The sequence below is a fragment of the Pseudophryne corroboree genome (assembly GCF_028390025.1).
Source record: "Pseudophryne corroboree isolate aPseCor3 chromosome 3 unlocalized genomic scaffold, aPseCor3.hap2 SUPER_3_unloc_26, whole genome shotgun sequence".
Classification (NCBI taxonomy): Eukaryota; Metazoa; Chordata; class Amphibia; order Anura; family Myobatrachidae; genus Pseudophryne; species Pseudophryne corroboree.
Window position 1 is genome coordinate 1,243,204 of NW_026967515.1, and position 21,396 is coordinate 1,264,599.

Sequence of the window (21,396 nt, forward strand, 5' to 3'; positions counted from 1 at the left end):
ATCGCCATCCTGCTTCTTGTGCCGCCCTGTCGGTTTACATGGGCGACCGCCGTGATGTTGTCTGGTGATGTTGTCTGACTGAATCAGTACCGGCTGGTTTTGAAGCAGTGGTCTTGCTTGACTTAGGGCATTGTAAATGGCCCTCAGCTCCAGAACATTTATGTGTAGGGAGATCTCCTGGTTTGACCATAGTCCCTGGAAGTTTCTTCCCTGTGTGACTGCCCCCCAGCCTCGAAGGCTGGCATCCGTGGTCACCAGGACCCAGTCCTGTATGCCGAATCTGCGGCCCTCTTGAAGATGAGCACTCTGCAGCCACCATAGCAGAGACACCCTGGTCCTCGGAGACAGGGTTATCAGCCGATGCATCTGAAGATGCGATCCGGACCACTTGTCCAACAGGTCCCACTGAAACGTTCTTGCATGGAACCTGCTGAATGGAATTGCTTCGTATGAAGCTACCATTTTTCCCAGGACTCGCGTGCAGTGATGCACCGACACCTGTTTTGGTTTTAGGAGGCCTCTGACTAGAGATGACAGCTCCTTGGCTTTCTCCTCCGGGAGAAACACTTTTTTCTGGTCTGTGTCCAGAACCATCACCAGGAACAGTAAACGTGTCGTAGGGATCAGCTGTGACTTTGAAATGTTTAGAATCCAACCGTGCTGTTGTAGCACTTCCCGAGATAGTGCTACCCCGACCAACAACTGCTCCTTGGACCTCGCTTTTATCAGGAGATCGTCCAAGTACGGGATAATTAAAACTCCCTTTTTTCGAAGGAGTATCATCATTTCGGCCATTACCTTGGTAAATACCATCGGTGCCGTGGAGAGACCGAACGGCAGCGTCTGGAATTGGTAATGACAGTCCTGTACCACAAATCTGAGGTACTCCTGGTGAAGATGGTAAATGGGGACATGCAGGTAAGCATCCTTGATGTCCAGAGATACCATGTAATCCCCCTCGTCCAGGCTTGCAATAACCGCCCTGAGCGATTCCATCTTGAACTTGAATTTTATTATATATGTGTTCAAGGATTTTAAATTTAAAATGGGTCTCACTGAACCGTCCAGTTTCGGTACCACAAACAGTGTGGAATAGTAACCTCGTCCTTGTTGAAGTAGGGGCACCTTGACTATCACCTGCTGGGAATACAGCTTGTGAATTGCCTCTAGCACAGCCTCCCTGCCTGAGGGAGTTGTCGGCAAGGCAGATTTGAGGAAACGGCGGGGGGGGGGGGGGGGGGGAGACGTCTCGAATTCCAGCTTGTACCCGAGATACTACTTGAAGGATCCAGGGATCCACCTGTGAGCGAGCCCACTGACTGCTGAAATTTTTGAGTCGGCCCCCCACCGTACCTGGCTCCGCCTGTGGGGCCGAAAGGACTGTACCTGATAATACTGTGCTTTCTTTGGCTGTGAGGCAACATGGGGCAAAAACGTTGACTTCCCAGCTGTTGCTGTGGAAACGAGGTCCGAGAGACCATCCCCGAAAAACTCCTCACCCTTATAAGGCAAAACTTCCATGTGCCTTTTAGAATCTGCATCCCCTGTCCACTGCCGAGTCCATAACCCTCTTCTGGCAGAAATGGACATTGCACTTATTTTAGATGCCAGCCGGCAAATATCCCTCTGTGCATCTCTCATGTATAAGACCGCGTCTTTAATATGCTCTATGATTAGCAATATAGTGTCCCTGTCTAGGGTATCAATATTTTCCGACAGGGAATCTGACCACGCAGCTGCAGCACTGCACATCCATGCTGAAGCAATAGCTGATCTCAGTATAATGCCTGAGTGTGTATACACAAACTTCAGGATAGCCTCCTGCTTTCTATCAGCAGGTTCCTTTAGGGCGGCCGTATCCGGAGACGGTAGTGCCACCTTTTTTGACAAGCATGTGAGCGCTTTATCCACCCTAGGGGGTGTTTCCCAACGTGACCTATCCTCTGGCGGGAAAGGGTACGGCATTAGTAACCTTTTAGAAATTACCAATTTCTTATCGGGGGAAGCCCACGCTTCTTCACACACTTCATTTAATTCCTCAGATGGGGGAAAAACTACTGGTAGTTTTTTCTCCCCAAACATAATACCCCTTTTTGTGGTACCCGGGGTAAGATCAGAAATGTGCAACACATTTTTCATTGCCTCAATCATGTAACGAGTGGCCCTATTGGACATTACATTTGTCTCCTCATCGTCGACACTGGTATCAGTATCCGTGTCGACATCTGTCTGCCATCTGAGGTTGCGGGCGTTTCAGAACCCCTGATGGCCTTTGAGACGGCTGGGCAGGCACGAGCTGAGAAGCCGGCTGTCCCATATTTGGTATGTCGTCAAACCTTTTATGTAAGGAGTTAACACTTTCACGTAATTCCTTCCACAAGTCCATCCACTCAGGTGTCGGCCCTGCAGGGGGTGACATCACATTTATCGGCACCTGCTCCGCCTCCACATAAGCCTCCTCATCAAACATGTCGACACAGCCGTATCGACGCACCGCACACACACAAGGAATGCTCTGACTGAGGACAGGACCCCACAAAGCCCTTTGGGGAGACAGAGAGAGAGTATGCCAGCACACACCAGAGCGCTATATAACACAGGGATCCCACTATAACTGAGTGTTTTTTCCCTTATAGCTGCTTATATTATATATACTGCGCCTAAATTTAGTGCCCCCCCTCTCTTTTTTACCCTTCTGTAGTCAAAACTGCAGGGGAGAGCCTGGGAGCGATCTTTCCAGCGGAGCTGTGAGGGAAAAATGGCGCCAGTGTGCTGAGGGAGATAGCACCGCCCCTTTTTAGGCAGACTTCTCCCGCTTTTTCTGAAACTCTGGCAGGGGTATTTTTACACCTATATAGCATTGCTGACTATATATGGTGTAGATTTGCCAGCCAAGGTGTATTATATTGCCCTCAGGGCGCCCCCCCCCCCAGCGCCCTGCACCCATCAGTGGCCGGAGTGTGAGGTGTGCATGAGGAGCAATGGCGCACAGCTGTAGTGCTGTGCGCTACCTTGTTGAAGACCGAAGTCTTCTGCCGCCGATTTTCCGTTCTTGCTTCTGGCTCTGTAAGGGGGACAGCAGCGCGGCTCCGGAACCGGACGATCTAGGTCGGGCCCTGTGTTCGATCACTCTGGAGCTAATGGTGTCCAGTAGCCTAAGAAGCCCAAGCTAGCTGCAAGCAGGTAGGTTCGCTTCTTCTCCCCCTTAGTCCCTCGTAGCAGTGAGAGTCTGTTGCCAGCAGATCTCACTGTAAAATAAAAAACCTAAAATATACTTTCTTTCTAGGAGCTCAGGAGAGCCCCTAGTGTGCATCCAGCTCAGCCGGGCACAAGATTTTAACTGAGGTCTGGAGGAGGGTCATAGTGGGAGGAGCCAGTGCACACCAGGTAGCCCTAAAGCTTTCTTTAGATGTGCCCAGTCTCCTGCGGAGCAGCTATTCCCCATGGTCCTTACGGAGTTCCCAGCATCCACTTAGGACGTCAGAGAAAAACCATTGGGTTTTAATTGGTTGTTAATTGATACAATGCTGGTAATATGTGTGGGGGGGGGGGAAGCTGCAGGCTTAAATGCATCAGTCAATACGTGAACTAATGCTCCACTGTTTATTATTGTTAGTTAATATAGTGAGTGCAGAGCCCCAGTGATTTGATTTAAACAATGTGGTCGTATACTGTGTTGCACCCCAAATCTAGGAACGGCGAGTGCTGTGGATTAGTATATTATGGGGTATATGCAATTGCGGTCGAATTTCCGACTGGAATTCGACTGTTTTTTAATTCAACAGTCACACACCCTCCCGCGGGGACCCAAATTCGTCATATTCAATAAAAAACGGACTCGACAGTCCCGCTGTCGAAAAACGGACCAATTGACGATAGTGTGCGTCCTGGATTCGACTTCATGGACGGCACAAAGGTGTCTAAAAAACCCTGAAAAAAATTGCACAGGGTCCCCACTCCTAAGCATAACCAGCCTCTGAGTCCTGATTGTAAAAATACGGGGAAAAATGACAGGGGATCTGCATCTGGTCCTGGTGCAAAAAAAACGTGGGACAAAAGACGTAGGGGGACAAAAGACGTAGGGGTCCCTGTATTTTTCACACCAGCACCGGGCTCCAGTAGCTAAATAGATAATGCCACAGCCGGGGGACACTATTATACCGGTCCCTGCGGCCGTGGCATTAAATCCCCAACTAGTCACCCCTGGCCGGGGTACCCTGGAGGAGTGGGGACCCCTTAAATCAAGGGGTCCCCCCCCTCCAGCCACCCAAGAGCCAGGGGTGAAGCCCGAGGTTGCCCCTCCCCCCCATCCAAGGGCGGCGGATGGGAGGCTGATAGCCAAGTGTAAAAAAAAATAAGATTTTAAACCTACCGGTAAATCTATTTCTCCTAGTCCGTAGAGGATGCTGGGGACTCCGTAAGGACCATGGGGTATAGACGGGCTCCGCAGGAGATAGGGCACCTAAAAGAACTTTGACTATGGGTGTGCACTGGCTCCTCCCTCTATGCCCCTCCTCCAGACCTCAGAGAACTGTGCCCAGAGGAGATGGACACTACAAGGCAGGATTTGGAAAACTAAGGGCAAGATTCATACCAGCCCACACCAAGCATACCACGTAACCTGGATCATACATAACCAGTTAACTGTATGAACAAAAAACAGCAACGGTCCAAGACAGATTCCAACTGTAACATAACCCTTATGTAATCAACAACTATATACAAGTCTTGCAGAGTTTCCGCACTGGGACGGGCGCCCAGCATCCTCTACGGACTAGGAGAATGATAAAGTAAATTATTACCTTGTAACATTAGCTATATACTTTTTATGGACTAAGTACGCAAGTGGCGCATAGAGTACCGTAAGGGTACGCACTTAGCGTAGTAGACGCTAGACCGAGGGTGCGATGCACGAGCGACACGTACGCTCGCGGGCTTACGTTTAGTATCGAGCACGCTATAGGCGGCCGAGCACCGTAATGCTACGCTATTAGCGTAGCGGACGCTGTGTCCGAGAGTGGGACACGAGCAGCGCAGACGCTCACTGAATGACACACAGTAAACCTTGCTAACAACACACTGTAAGGGTATGCTTATACTGTAAACCTTAGTGCTGTAATACTACAATGATGTAACGCTTATTGACCTTGATAATAAGAAAGCTGTTTGAGCGATTGAGACGCTCAGAAACCCTATGTAATTAATGGTGAAATACACAAGACCTGATAAGGTTCCAACACCTTCGTAAATACCTTTAGTATGTAAAAAGGGGAAAATAAGATTTTACTCACCGGTAAATCTTTTTCCCGTAGTCCGTAGTGGATGCTGGGAACTCCGGAAGGACCATGGGGAATAGCGGCTCCGCAGGAGACTGGGAACAACTAAAAGAAAGCTTTTAGACTACCTGGTGTGCACTGGCTCCTCCCTCTATGACCCTCCTCCAAGCCTCAGTTAGGATACTGTGCCCGGAAGAGCTGACACAATAAGGAAGGATTATGAATCCCGGGTAAGACTCATACCAGCCACACCAATCACACCGTATAACTCGTGATACTATACCCAGTTAACAGTATGAAGTATAACTGAGCCTCTCAACAGATGGCTCATAACAATAACCCTTTAGTTAGGCAATAACTATATACAAGTATTGCAGACAATCCGCACTTGGGATGGGCGCCCTGCATCCACTACGGACTACGAGAAAAATATTTACCGGTGAGTAAAATCTTATTTTCTCTGACGTCTTAGTGGATGCTGGAAACTCCGAAAGGACCATGGGGATTATACCAAAGCTCCCAAACAGGCGGGAGAGTGCGGATGACTCTGCAGCACCGAATGAGAGAACTCAAGGTCCTCCTCAGCCAGGGTATCAAATTTGTAGGATTTAGCAAACGTGTTTGCCCCTGACCTAGTAGCAGCTCGGCAAAGTTGCAAAGCCGAGACCCCTCGGGCAGCCGCCCAAGATGAGCTCACTTTCCCCGTGGAATGGGCTTTTACTTATTTAGGATGTGGCTGTCCAGCCACAGAATGTGCAAGCTGAATCGTGCTACAGATCCAGCGAGCAATAGAGTGCTTCGAAGCAGGAGCACCCAGCTTGTTGGGTACATGCAGGATAAATAGCGAGTCAGTTTTCCTGACTCCAGCTGTCCTGGAAACATCGATTTTTAGTGCCCGGACTACGTCCAGCAACTTGGAATCCTCCAAGTCCCGAGTAGCCGCAGGCACCACAATAGGTTGGTTCAAGTGAAAAGCTGATACCACCTTAGGGAGAAACTGGGGACGAGTCCTCAATTCTGCCCTATCCATATGGAAAATCAGATTAGGGCTTTTACATGACAAAGCCGCCAATTCTGATACACGCCTGGCCGAAGCCAAGGCCAATAACATGACCACTTTCCACGTGAGATATTTTAGATCCACGGTTTTAAGTGGCTCAAACCAATGTGATTTTAGAAAACTCAACACCACGTTGAGATCCCAAGGTGCCACTGGAGGCACAAAAGGGGGCTGAATATGCAGTACTCCCTTTACAAATGTCTGAACTTCAGGCAGTGAAGCCAGTTCTTTCTGGAAGAAAATCGACAGAGCCGAAATCTGGACCTTAATGGAACCCAATTTTAGGCCCATAGTCACTCCTGACTGTAGGAAGTGCAGAAATCGACCCAGGTGAAATTCCTCTGTTGGGGCCTTCCTGGCCTTACACCAAGCAACATATTTTCGCCAAATACGGTGATAATGGTTTGCGGTTACTTCTTTCCTGGCTTTTATCAGCGTAGGAATGACCTTTTCCTTTAGGATACGGTATTCAACCGCCATGCCGTCAAACGCAGCCGCGGTAAGTCTTGGAACAGACAGGTCCACTGCTGTAGCAGATCCTGTCTGAGCGGTAGAGGCCATGGGTCCTCTGATATCATTTCTTGAAGTTCTGGGTACCAAGCTCTTCTTGGCCAATCCGGAACCACGAGTATCGTTCTTACTCCTCGTCGTCTTATTATTCTCAGTACCTTTGGTATGAGAGGCAGAGGAGGGAACACATAAACCGACTGGTACACCCACGGTGTCACTAGGGCGTCCACAGCTATCGCCTGAGGGTTCCTTGACCTTGCGCAATATCATCATGTCCACCTGTGGCCTTTCCCAACAGTTTACCATCAGTTGGAAGACTTCTGGATGAAGTCCCCACTCTCCCGGGTGTAGGTCGTGTCTGCTGAGGAAATCTGCTTCCCAGTTGTCCACTCCTGGAATGAACACTGCTGACAGTGCTAAGACGTGATTTTCCGCCCATCGGAGAATCTTTGTGGCTTCTGCCATCGCCATCCTGCTTCTTGTGCCGCCCTGTCGGTTTACATGGGCGACTGCCGTGATGTTGTCTGATTGGATCAGAGCCGGCTGGGTTTGAAGCAGGGGCCTTGCCTGACTTAGGGCATTGTAAATGGCCCTCAGTTCCAGAATATTTATGTGTAGGGACGACTCCTGACTTGACCAAAGTCCTTGGATATTTCTTCCCTGTGTGACTGCCCCCCAGCCTCGTAGGCTGGCATCTGTGGTCACCAGGACCCAGTCCTGTATGCCGAATCTGCGGCCCTCTATAAGATGAGCCGTCTGCAGCCACCACAGCAGAGATACCCTGGTCCTTGGAGACAGGGTTATCAGCCGATGCATCTGAAGATGCGATCCTGACCACTTGTCCAAGAGGTCCCACTGAAAGGTTCTTGCATGGAACCTGCCGAATGGAATTGCTTTGTAGGAAGCTACCATTTTTCCCAGGACTCGTGTGCAGTGATGCACCGATACCTGTTTTGGTTTCAGGAGGTCTCTGACTAGAGATGACAGCTCCTTGGCCTTCTCCATCGGGAGAAACACTTTCTTCTGTTCTGTGTCCAGAACCATCCCCAGGAACAGTAGGCATGTGGTAGGAACCAGCTGTGACTTTGGAATGTTTAGAATCCATCCGTGCTGTTGTAGCACTTCCCGAGATAGTGCTACCCCGACCAACAACTGCTCCTTGGACCTCGCCTTTATAAGGAGATCGTCCAAGTACGGGATAATTAAAACTCCCTTTTTTCGAAGGAGTATCATCATTTCCGCTATTACCTTGGTAAACACCATCGGTGCCGTGGACAGTCCAAACGGCAGCGTCTGGAATTGGTAATGGCAAATCTGAGGTACTCCTGGTGGAGGATGGTAAATGGGGACAAGCAGGTAAGCATCCTTGATGTCCAGAGATACCATGTAATCCCCCTCGTCCAGGCTTGCAATTACCGCCCTGAGCGATTCCATCTTGAACTTGAATTTTTTTATGTATGTGTTCAAGGATTTTAAATATAAAATGTGTCTCACCGAACCGTCCGGTTTCAGTACCACAAACAGTGTGGAATAGTAACCCCGTCCTTGTTGAAGTAGGGGCACCTTGACTATCACCTGCTGGGAATACAGCTTGTGAATTGCCGCTAGCACAGCCTCCCTGCCTGAGGGATTAATCGGCAAGGCAGATTTGTGGAAACGGCGGGGGGGAGACGCCTCGAATTCCAGCTTGTACCCCTGAGATACGACTTGGAGGATCCAGGGATCCACCTGTGAGCGAGCCCACTGATCGCTGAAATTTTTGTGGCGGCCCCCCACCGTACCTGGCTCCGCCTGCGGAGCCACACCGTCATGCGGTGGACTTGGTAGAAGCGGGGGAGGACTTTTGTTCCTGGGAACCTGCTGTTTGTTGCAGCCTTTTTTCCCTACCCGCCTTTTCCCCTCCTGTTTTTCTGGGGTCGAAAGGACTGTACCTGATAATACGGCGCTTTCTTAGGCTGTGAGGGAACATGGGGCAAAAAAGCTGACTTCCCAGCTGTTGCTGTGGAAACTAGGTCTGAGAGACCATCCCCGAATAACTCCTCACCCTTATAAGGCAAAACTTCCATGTGCCTTTTCGAATCTGCATCCCCTGTCCACTGCCGAGTCCATAAGCCTCTCCTAGAAGAAATGGACAATGCACTTATCTTAGATGCCAGCCGGCAGATCTCCCTCTGTGCATCTCTCATGTATAAGACTAAGTCTTTTATATGCTCTATGGTTAGCAGAATAGTGTCCCTGTCTAGGGTGTCAATATTTTCCGACAGGGAATCTGACCACGCAGCTGAAGCGCTGCACATCCACGCTGAAGCAATAGCTGGTCTAAGTATAATGCCTGAGTGTGTATACACAGACTTCAGGATCGCCTCCTGCTTTCTATCAGCAGGCTCCTTCAGGGTGGCCGTATCCGGAGATGGTAGTGCCATCTTTTTTGACAAACGTGTGAGCGCTTTATCCACCCTAGGGGGTGTTTCCCAACGTGACCTATCCTCTGGCGGGAAAGGGTACGCCATTAGTAACTTTTTAGAAATTACCAATTTTTTATCGGGGGAAGCCCACGCTTCTTTACACTTCATTTAATTCCTCAGATGAGGGAAAAACTACTGGTAGTTTCTTCTCCCCAAACATAATACCCTTTTTTGTGGTACCTGGGTTTATATCAGAAATGTGTAATACCTCTTTCATTGCCTCAATCATGCAACGAATGGCCCTAGTCGACATTAAATTTGACTCTTCATCGTCGACACTGGTATCAGTATCCGTGTCGACATCTGTGTCTGCCATCTGAGGTAGCGGGCGCTTTAGAGCCCCTGATGGCCTTTGAGACGCCTGGGCAGGCACGAGCTGAGAAGCTGGCTGTCCCGCATTTGGCATGTCGTCAAATTTTTTTATGTAAGGAGTCTACACTTGCACGTAATTACTTCCATAAGTCCATCCACTCAGGTGTCTGCCCCGCAGGGGGTGACATCACATTTATAGGCAACTGCTCCGCCTCCACATAATGTTCCTCATTAAACATGTCGACACAGCCGTACCGACACACCGCACACACACAGGGAATGGTCTAACAGAGGACAGGACCCCACAAAGCCCTTTGGGGAGACAGAGAGAGAGAGTATGCCAGCACACACCAGAGCGCTATATAATACAGGGACTAACTGAATTATATCCCCTATAGCTGCTATAATCTTTATACTGCGCCTAAATTTAGTGCCCCCCCTCTCTTTTTTACCCTTCTGTAGTGCAGACTGCAGGGGAGAGCCAGGGAGCTTCCTTCCAGCGGAGCTGTGAGGGATAAATGGCGCCAGTGTGCTGAGGGAGATAGCTCCGCCCCTTTTTCGGCTGACTTTTCTCCCGCTTTTTTATGGATTCTGGCAGGGGTAATTATCACATATATAGCCTCTGGGGCTATATATTGTGATTATTTAGCCATCCAAGGTGTTTTTATTGCTGCTCAGGTCGCCCCCCCCCAGCACCCTGCACCCACCAGTGACCGGAGTGTGAGGTGTGCATGAGGAGCAATGGCTACTTTGGCTACCTTGGTGAAGACTGAAGTCTTCTGCCGCTGATTTTCCGGACCTCTTCTTGCTTCTGGCTCTGTAAGGGGGACGGCGGCGCGGCTCCGGGACCGAACATCAAGGACGGGTCCTGCGGTCGATCCCTCTGGAGCTAATGGTGTCCAGTAGCCTAAGAAGCCCAAGCTAGCTGCAAGCAGGTAGGTTCGCTTCTTCTCCCCTTAATCCCTCGTTGCAGTGAGCCTGTTGCCAGCAGGTCTCACTGTAAAATAAAAAACCTAAAATATACTTTCTTTCTAGGAGCTCAGGAGAGCCCCTAGTGTGCATCCAGCTCGGCCGGGCACAAAAATCTAACTGAGGCTTGGAGGAGGGTCATAGTGGGAGAAGCCAGTGCACACCAGGTAGTCTAAAAGCTTTCTTTTAATTGTGCCCAGTCTCCTGCGGAGCCGCTATTCCCCATGGTCCTTTCGGAGTTCCCAGCATCCACTAGGACGTCAGAGAAAAACAGTTACAGCTTATACACTACAGACCTAACATTAATAACTAAACAGAATAACATGAAACAAATATAAACAATAGCGAACGATCGTAAACACAAGTACACAAAGTGAGAATGAATGGCATACACAAAAGGTAACAAAGTGGCTACAGAGAACATACCATACGTGGGAATACTCGCATGTGCAACCCGGACCCAGACCTCCGATATCAAGCAGATGATCGTTGATGAGAGAGAGTACTGGCCGGTCAGGGTACTGTGGCCTTTATATACACACACCCTACAGTACAATACAATGGTCCCTACAATCTCATTGTCCATTGGACACAGGAATGTGTCTCTGCATTATAACAAAAGGTCATAGGTGGATTCGAACAGGTGGGCTGTGACTATTTCAAACTGCTCAGGTGGGAGGTATCCTCAGGATTCCCACCGCATGGATAATGAACTGAAAATACAGTAAATGTCTGTAAACTACTTTTATACATAACTATACGCAGCAGCGAACAATCTCTTCCTAACCAACACCGGAATGTTTCTAATAAAATACTCTGCAGATTGATACTAAACACCATCGTTCAACCTTTGTCTGACCCTTCGTATTATGCAAAGAGGAATCCCCATGTCCACGAAGCATTTACACTATACATACTCGCAGACATTATTTAGGGGAATATTATCTACAAAACACACTATGGGGTATATGCAATTCACGGCGAATCGCGGCAATTTTTCGCCGTTTTTTTTTCCGACTCAATTCGCCAGGTGAATTCCGGCAGGTGCCTGCCGGAATTCACCATATTCAATGAAAAACGGATTCGCCAGAATCGCGGGCGAAAATCGTCCGATTTGGCGGATTTTGCCGCGATTTTAAAAAACGGTAAAAACCGGGGAAAAAAATGGCGTGGGGTCCCCCCTCCAAAGCATAACCAGCCTCGGGCTCTTCGAGCTGGTCCTGGTTCTAAAAATCCGGGGAAAAATTGGCCAGGGATCCCCCGTATTTTTAAAACCAGCACCGGGCTCTGCGCCTGGTGCTGGTGCCAAAAATACGGGGGACAAAAAGAGTAGGGGTCCCCCGTATTTTTAACACCAGCATCGGGCTCCACTAGCTGGACAGATAATGCCACAGCCGGGGGTCACTTTTATGCCGTGCCCTGCGGCCGTGGCATCAAATATCCAACTAGTCACCCCTGGCCGGGGTACCCTGGGGGAGTGGGGACCCCTTCAATCAAGGGGTCCCCCCCCCCCCAGCCACCAAGGGCCAGGGGTGAAGCCCGAGGCTGTCCCCCCCCATCCAATGGGCTGCGGATGGGAGGGCTGATAGCCTTTTGTGATAATAAAAAGATATTGTTTTTTCCAGTAGTACTACAAGTCCCAGCAAGCCTCCCCCGCAAGCTGGTACTTGGAGAACCACAAGTACCAGCATGCGGGTGAAAAACGGGCCCGCTGGTACCTGTAGTACTACTGAAAAAAAAATACCCAAATAAAAACAGGACACACACATCGTGACAGTAAAACTTTATTTCATACGTCGACACACACATACTTACCTATGTTCACACGCCGACATCGGTCCTCTTCTCCATGTAGAATCCACGGAAACCTAAGTGCCACGAAGCAGTCATGCTGGTGACACCCAGCCTACCTGTAAAATAATAAACAGAAAAACTCCTCAGGAGCTCTCCTATCTGTGACCAGCTCCTCCGGGCACATTTTCTAAACTGAGTCTGGTAGGAGGGGCATAGAGGGAGGAGCCAGCCCACACTATTAATTTCTTAAAGTGCCCTTGGCTCCTAGTGGACCCGTCTATACCCCATGGTACTAAATGGAAACCCAGCATCCTCTAGGACGTAAGAGAAATGAATGCTGTACTGCAGCGTCTTCCAAAGGGACTTTAGGTCTGCTACAGCCTGCTGCAGTTGTTGTGTCTTTTTTTTTTTATTGTTTATTTTAATTTTTAGGTTATAAATATCACCACAGCTCCCCACCACACGTGGGGTGAGCTGTTGTCGTGTAACAATATACAACCAAAAACAGAGATATAACCTTGGAACAAAGATTATGCGGTTCCCAGCTTGCGATAAGAAAGAGAGGAGGTAAATAAGAAGAATAAGATAACATATGAACCATTAATCATACATTTGTTAAAACGAGAAACAGTTATGGATTATACCTCTGGGTGAATAGAGACCCTACTGTCGGATGGGAACCGGAAGTTACACACTTAACTATGGCATTAGAAAGAAGAAGTCTAAAGAGAGAAAGAGAGAGCATGAAGAGAGAGAAAGGGGAACGGGACAAGACGGGATGGGAATAGAATAGGGGGGGGGAGACCCAGGGTTGGGGGGGGCCGCCAGTGCGCCTCCTTGATCCGCTGACCTCGTATAGGGCGTTAGTATAAAAAGGGAAAGTGCTACCTGAGGGACACGAAAAGGTCAAATTTAAGGGCAAGCTTGTAACTACTCGTCAGGGTAGGAGATCACCGAATTCAGAGCAGGAGAGCCATCGAGCTCCCGGGGGATCGTAATCCACTTGCGGGAGCCTGTGAGTCGAACCATAGTTCCCAATTCAGGAGAAACTGGAAAGATCTATTATGGAGGTATGCAGTGATTTTTTCCATGCTTGCGAGATACCATACTTTGTTGATGACCTGTTTAATAGGGGGGGGGCTCCCTCTGTTTCCATTGAAGGGCAATTGAGCACCTAGCCGCGTTTAGGATCTGTGTCAGTAGTTTACCGGAGTTTGGGGGCGCGTTAGTAATGGGGAGGCCTAGCAGGAAGGACCAAGGGTCTTTTTGTACCTGAGTCTGGAGTACTGCACTCAACAGGCGTGCGACTGCGTCCCAGAATATTGTGATTTTAGGGCACGTCCACCATATGTGGAGGAAAGAGCCATGTTCCCCGCATTCTCTCCAGCACATGGGTGATGAGGAGGGAAACATTTTGTGGAGTCTTGAGGGGACAAGATACCACCTGTATAAGATTTTATATGCGTTTTCCTTTACCAGGGTTGAGATAGAGGACTTCGCGACCGCAGTGAAGATATCCGACCAATCATAGCCATCAGGCACCGGACCTAGATCCCGTTCCCACTGGAGAACGAAGGCCGGGGTCGTCTTCTGGTCCCGAGTCTGGAGAAGGGAATACAGCAGAGAGATGATTCCACGTTCGAGTGGTTTGTGATAACAGTAGGACTCCAGCGTGGTGAGAGGTTGGAACGGGGACGAGTTTGATAAAGATGAGACAAAGTGTCTCAGCTGGAAATAGGTGAAAGGGTTCGCCTCCGGGAAGTCAAATTTCGTCATGATATCCGATAGAGGAGCACAAGTTCCCTCGGAGAGCACGTCCAGGGCAAAGCGGAGGTTCCGTTCCACCCATGGACGCGAGCGGGTCAGTGACTGACCCGGTGCGAAAGAAGGGTTGTCCCATAAGGGGGTAAGCGCCGAGGGAGATGACAGTAAGTGAAAGCGTCGTGTGCAGTAGTCCCAGATCTGACAGGTGAAATCTAGCACCGGGTGCAGTTGTAGGTGGGGAGATCTAGTTCTAAAAGGGGATAGGAGTAGGGATGACAAAGATGGGATGTGGCTAAGCGCCGTCTCCAGCTGAAGCCAGCGTAAAGCCTGTGTAGGGGCAAACCAGGTAACCGCCTGGCTGAGATGGGAGGCCAAATAGTATAGACGGATATCTGGAAAGCCTCTACCTCCTTCCTGCACTGGTTTGCGCAGAGTTGAGAAGCCTATCCTAGGCACCTTGTTTCTCCACACAAAGCGGAGCAACCATGAGTGGACGTGTGCTAAGACAGAGTCCGGAACCTTCACTGGTAGTGTCTGAAACAGATAAAGCAGGCGGGGGACAATGTTCATTTTCAGAGCTACAATGCGACCCAGCCAGGAGATAATTAGTGATTGCCATTTATGGAGGTCGGCTTTAAGGTTTCTGAGCAGTGGCGAAAAGTTTTCCTTATATAAGTCTCCGTAGCGGCGTGTAATAAAGATCCCCAGATAACGAATTTTAGAAGCGCACCAGGTGAATTTAAAGTTGCTTTGCATGTGGGATAATCGGGGAGGGGGGATGTGGAAGGGGAGAGCTTCCGTTTTGGACCAGTTAACTTTGTACCCCGAGACTTGGCCATATTCAAAGAGGAGGTCAAAAAGGTTCGGCAAAGAGGTGTGTGGCGAGGAAAGCGATAGGAGGACATCGTCTGCAAACAGAGATATTTTGTAAGTAGAACCCCCCACCCTCAGCCCACCGATGTCGGGCGAGGCTCGAATGCGGGCTGCTAATGGCTCTATAACTAAGGCAAAGATCAGAGGCGAGAGTGGGCAGCCCTGTCTGGTACCATTGGAGATAACTAGAGGGTCCGACTGCACTCCATTTACAGATACTCTGGCGGAAGGGCTCGAGTACAAGGCCTGGATTCCTGTGAGAAATTCCCCCTGGAAGCCAAAATGGGCAAGAGTTTAGTTGTTGTGTCTTTTGATTATTACCAGCGAGCTGGGATGACATTTCTGCCACCATGGTTTTTATGACGCCTGAAGAGACCAGTAACCAACTGGGCTTGTAACACACAGTGACATGATGTGAGGGGGAGAGCAGGAGTATAATAGGGGCTGATGGCTACTGATGTATGAGATACACCAGAGAGTGTGGGGAGGAGACTGGTCAGATCTCTGGGCTGGTAACACACAGTGACATGATGTGAGGAGGAGAGCAGGAGTATAATAGAGGCTGATGGCTCCTGATGTATGAGATACACCAGAGAGTGTGGGGAGGAGACTGGTCAGATCTCTGGGCTGGTAACACACAGTGACATGATGTGAGGGGGAGAGCAGGAGTATAATAGGGGCTGATGGCTCCTGATGTATGAGATACGCCAGAGAGTGTGGGGAGGAGACTGGTCAGATCTCTGGGCTGGTAACACAGTGACATGATGTGAGGGGGAGAGCAGGAGTATAATAGGGGCTGATGGCTCCTGATGTATGAGATACACCAGAGAGTGTGGGGAGGAGACTGGTCAGATCTCTGGGCTGGTAACACAGTGACATGATGTGAGGGGGAGAGCAGGAGTATAATAGGGGCTGATGGCTCCTGATGTATGAGATACACCAGAGAGTGTGGGGAGGAGACTGGTCAGATCTCTGGGCTGGTAACACACGGTGACATGATGTGAGGGGGAGAGCAGGAGTATAATAGGGGCTGATGGCTCCTGATGTATGAGATACACCAGAGAGTGTGGGGAGGAGACTGGTCAGATATCTGGGCTGGTAACACACAGTGACATGATGTGAGGGGAGAGTAGGAGTATAATAGGGGCTGATGGTTCCTGATGCATGAGATACACCAGAGAGTGTGGGGAGGAGACTGGTCAGATCTCTGGGCTGGTAACACACGGTGACATGATGTGAGGGGGAGAGCAGGAGTATAATAGGGGCTGATGGCTCCTGATGTATGAGATACACCAGAGAGTGTGGGGAGGAGACTGGTCAGATCTCTGGGCTGGTAACACACAGTGACATGATGTGAGGGGGAACGCAGGAGTATAATAGGGGATGATGGCTGCTGATGTATGAGATACACCAGAGAGTGTGGGGAGGAGACTGGTCAGATCTCTGGGCTGGTAACAAAGTGACATGATGTGAGGGGGAGAGCAGGAGTATAATAGGGGCTGATGGCTCCTGATGTATGAGATACACCAGAGAGTGTGTGGAGGAGACTGGTCAGATCTCTGGGCTGGTAACACACAGTGACATGATGTGAGGGGGAGAGCAAAAGTATAATAGGGGCTGATGGCTCCTGACTCCCCTACTGGGCAAATACATATCCCTCATTAGTCTGTACTGACAGAGGAGGGTGTAGGATAAGAGATTGTTGTAGTGACTGAGCAAGGAGAATATGTGATTCTTTTCTGTAATAAGTGTTTATTACTCACCTGTGCTGATATCTGTAGGGATCTCCTCCTCTTTACACTGCTGATCACCCCTCACATACGTCTCTTCTTCTCCCTCTGTATCTTCTGCCTTCATATCAGTCACATACGTCTCTTCTTCTCCCTCTAGATCTTCTGCCTTTATATCAGTCACATACGTCTCTTCTTCTTCCTCTATATCTTCAGCCTTTATATCAGTCACATACGTCTCTTCTTCTCCCTCTGTATCTTCTGCCTTTATATCAGTCACATATGTCTCTTCTTCTCCCTCTATATCTTCTGCCTTTATATCAGTCACATACGTCTCTTCTTCTCCCTCTATATCTTCTGCCTTTATATCAGTCACATACGTCTCTTCTTCTCCCTCTATATCTTCTGCCTTCATATCAGTCACATTCGTCTCTTCTTCTCCCTCTATATCTTCTGCCTTTATATCAGTCACATACGTCTCTTCTTCTCTCTCTGTATCTTCTGCCTTCATATCAGTCACATACGTCTCTTCTTCTTCCTCTATATCTTCTGCCTTTATATCAGTCACATACGTCTCTTCTTCTCTCCTTTTATCTTCTGCCTTTATATCAGTCACATACGTCTCTTCTTCTCCCTCTATATCTTCTGCCTTTATATCAGTCACATACGTCTCTTCTTCTCTCCTTTTATCTTCTGCCTTTATACGAGAAAGACGTTCTACCTAAGTAACCCAAAAAATACAATGGCATTTGCATTCTGTTTGATTAAATTGAGGTGAAACAGTAGAATATCAGTGTATAAGACACACACAGCTTCTCTACAGATCATATAGTGACAGTCACTTTGGTATATTGGGGAGACCCTAAATCCCACCTACCTGATCCTCCTGTGGGATCCTGTGATTCTCCTCTGTACAATCCTGGGAATACAGAGGACGGGGACATCTCTCTGGGGTATCTCTGTTACTGGGCCCATCTGTAGGAGACACACAGTGACTGAGTACAGTATATATATATGTGATTATCAGATGATGTGTCTATATAGCGGGCCCCCATACCTGCTCTCCCCTGTACAATACATGACAGTCTCCTCTTACCCAGTGATGTGAGGGGCCGGTGATTCTCCATCATCACGTCCTTGTACAGACCCCTGTGTTCCTCTTTATACTCCCCCTCCTGCATGGAGACATAGACAGTGACATCCTGACACCTTATAGTAACCTGACACACACAGTGATACATTCATCACCCAGACACATCCCCTGGTGTTACTGTATAATGTCCCATTCCCAGCAGTCACCTCTCCAGTCATCACCCAGACACATCCCCTGGTGTTACTGTATAATGTCCCATTCCCAGCAGTCACCTCTCCAGTCATCACCCAGACACGTCCCCTGGTGTTACTGTATAATGTCCAATTCCCAGCAGTCACCTCTCCAGTCATCACCCAGACACATCCCCTGGTGTTACTGTATAATGTCCCATTCCCAGCAGTCACCTCTCCAGTCATCACCCAGACACATCCCCTGGTGTTACTGTATAATGTCCCATTCCCAGCAGTCACCTCTCCAGTCATCACCCAGACACATCCCCTGGTGTTACTGTATAATGTCCCATTCCCAGCAGTCACCTCTCCAGTCATCACCCAGACACATCCCCTGGTGGTACTGTATAATGTCCCATTCCCAGCAGTCACCTCTCCAGTCACCACCCAGACACATCCCCTGGTGTTACTGTATAATGTCCCATTCCCAGCAGTCACCTCTCCAGTCATCACCCAGACACATCCCCTGGTGTTACTGTATAATGTCCCATTCCCAGCAGTCACCTCTCCAGTCATCACCCAGACACATCCCGTGGTGTTACTGTATAATGTCCCATTCCCAGCAGTCACCTCTCCAGTCACCACCCAGACACATCCCCTGGTGTTACTGTATAATGTCCCATTCCCAGCAGTCACCTCTCCAGTCATCACCCAGACACATCCCCTGGTGTTACTGTATAATGTCCCATTCCCAGCAGTCACCTCTCCAGTCATCACCCAGATACGTCCCCTGGTGTTACTGTATAATGACCCATTCCCAGCAGTCACCTCTCCAGTCATCACCCAAACACATCCCCTGGTGTTACTGTATAATGCCCCATTCCCAGCAGTCACCTCTCCAGTCATCACCCAGACACATCCCCCAGTGTTACTGTATAATGGCCCTCATTCCGAGTCGTTCGCTCGTTCTTTTTCATCGCATCGCAATGAAAATCCGCTTAGTACACATGCGCAATGTTCGCACTGCGACTGCGCCAAGTAATTTTGCTATGCAGAAAGGATTTTTACTCACGGCTTTTTCTTCGCTCCGGCGATCGTAGTGTGATTGACAGGAAATGGGTGTTACTGGGCGGAAACACGGCGTTTTATGGGCGTGTGGCTGAAAACGCTACCGTTTCCGGAAAAAACGCAGGAGTGGCCGGAGAAACGGGGGAGTGTCTGGGCGAACGCTGGGTGTGTTTAGGACGTCAAACCAGGAACGACAAGCACTGAACTGATCGCACAGGCAGAGTAAGGTTGAAGTTACTCAGAAACTGCTAAGTAGTTTGTAATCGCAATATTGCGAATACATCGGTCGCAATTTTAAGAAGCTAAGATACACTCCCAGTAGGCGTAGGCTTAGCGTGTGTAACTCTGCTAAATTCGCCTTGCGACCGATCAACTCGGAATGAGGGCCAATGTCCCATTCCCAGCAGTCACCTCTCCAGTCATCACCCAGACACATCCCCTGGTGTTACTGTATAAAGCACCATTCCCAGCAGTCACCTCTCCAGTCATCACCCAGACATATCCCCTGGTGTTACTGTATAATGTCCCATTCCCAGCAGTCACCTCTCCAGTCATCACCAAGACACGTCACCTGGTGTTACTGTATAATGTCCCATTCCCAGCAGTCACCTCTCCAGTCATCACCCAGACACATCCCCCGGTGTTACTGTACTCCCAAGTCTCCTCAGACCCCAGTCATGTCCCTGTATTATTACTATAGATATAAGTGACGTTATTGTGACACTTTCAGATCCCCTCACCTCCCCAGTCATGTCCCTGTATTATTACTGTAGTACTCTAGTGATTTAAATGCCTTGGGACACTATGAGGGGGCAAATCAATTAATGAATGTGTAGATCTATAAGGTAATAGAGATGCTGCCAACTGATGTATACCATATATGTGATAATAACTTGGATCTTTCTAGTGATCCAATAATGTATAGTGTTTATGCATGTTATTATTCTGTGCCTGCTGAAGGTGAGGGGACTCTGGGAAGCGTGCAGTGTGCGGGGGAGATCATGGAGAAGCTTCCAGAGGTCCCGTGTGCTGAGAGAGGTGGCTGGGCGCGTGTAGCGGCGGTTTTGTTGGTGGGGTGACTAAGGGGAGAGAAAAAGGCTGGCGGCTGAGACAAGGGAGATTACAGGAAGGCGGTTCCCTGCGAGTGAGAGAGCCCCTGTGGGGGAAAGGAATTGGATGTCTCCCGCTGCGGGTGAGAAGCGCTCTATTAATTTCCCCTGGTGGACGCCGAGCAGGGACGTCCCGGTGCCTGGTTGTCACGGAGAGTGCTGGGAGGCGGAGTGCTGGCGGGGCAGGCTAGTACATGGGAGGAGACCGCAGTGCGGGCAGCAGCTACCAGGAGTCCAGCAGTAGCAGACAGTTTCCCCCCCCAAGCAGAGCTGTGTCCCTCATCCCATCCAACCCGCGGGAAGAGCCCGGTTGTTGGTGGAGGCGGAGTCGGGGGGGAGGTCCAGACCGGGCACACTATCATTGTAAGTGCAGGATGCCCCCATATAAATCCTGCTAATCTGCATACTCTCCTATCATCCTTTAACAATTAAAGTACCAGCCGCCAGCACAGTAGCACAGGGACCAGCAGAATCGGTGGATCTGAGGAGTACAAATAGCACCTCTAGAGACTCCATATCCATTAGATAATGACCAGCCGGGTAGCAGTCATAAAGAGTGCGGTGGTGTATAATGATGAAAGCAGCTCGGAGAGGGCGCAGGGTCACCTAAACTTGGAAATGGTACACTAGGAAGACTAAGCACCCCCCACCTATCAGAGACAGGTGCCAATAACCGGGACTTCTGTATGTTCTGGAGCCACACCCACGGATCTACAGTGGGGCTATGCTTATACTGGGACAGGTAACACAGATCATCACCCCACTATATGTAACGAGTAGACCACGGGTGTCAGGGATTCCAAGGTGGACAGCTCCACGTACTACCTTCCTGTTTCAGGTTGTCTAGGAGCGCTACAATTAGATCTTCCATGGAAACCATGCTATTCATTGCCGTGAAGTAGGGATTGCTCAACAATCGTGAGGACAATTGCTCCAAGTGGATACCCATATAACCCAGAGTACTTCTTATACACAGACACGAAAGGGCCCCAACCGTGCACGATTATAGTAAGAGAACCCGGGTGGTTTTTCAAACACAGCCCCACAACTTTCTTATGGAATCGTATGTTCTGTATTGCATGCATTACCTTATGTATAGGTGGGGTATATTATTATGTATAGGTGGGGTATATTATTATGTATAGGTGGGGTATATTATTATGTATAGGTGGGGTATATTATTATGTATAGGTGGAGTATATT

At 49.3% G+C, this 21,396-nt stretch overlaps 1 protein-coding gene across 1 annotated transcript in view; it reads right to left on the reverse strand.

The window, feature by feature from the left end:
• Positions 1-21,396, reverse strand: part of LOC134983834 (uncharacterized) — a 311,233-nt gene that overhangs the window by 142,219 nt on the left and 147,618 nt on the right. The window contains exon 7 of the mRNA XM_063949458.1: positions 13,863-15,293. Within this exon, the coding sequence (XP_063805528.1) occupies positions 13,863-15,293 (1,431 nt within the window). The remainder of the gene's footprint in view (positions 1-13,862; positions 15,294-21,396) is intronic.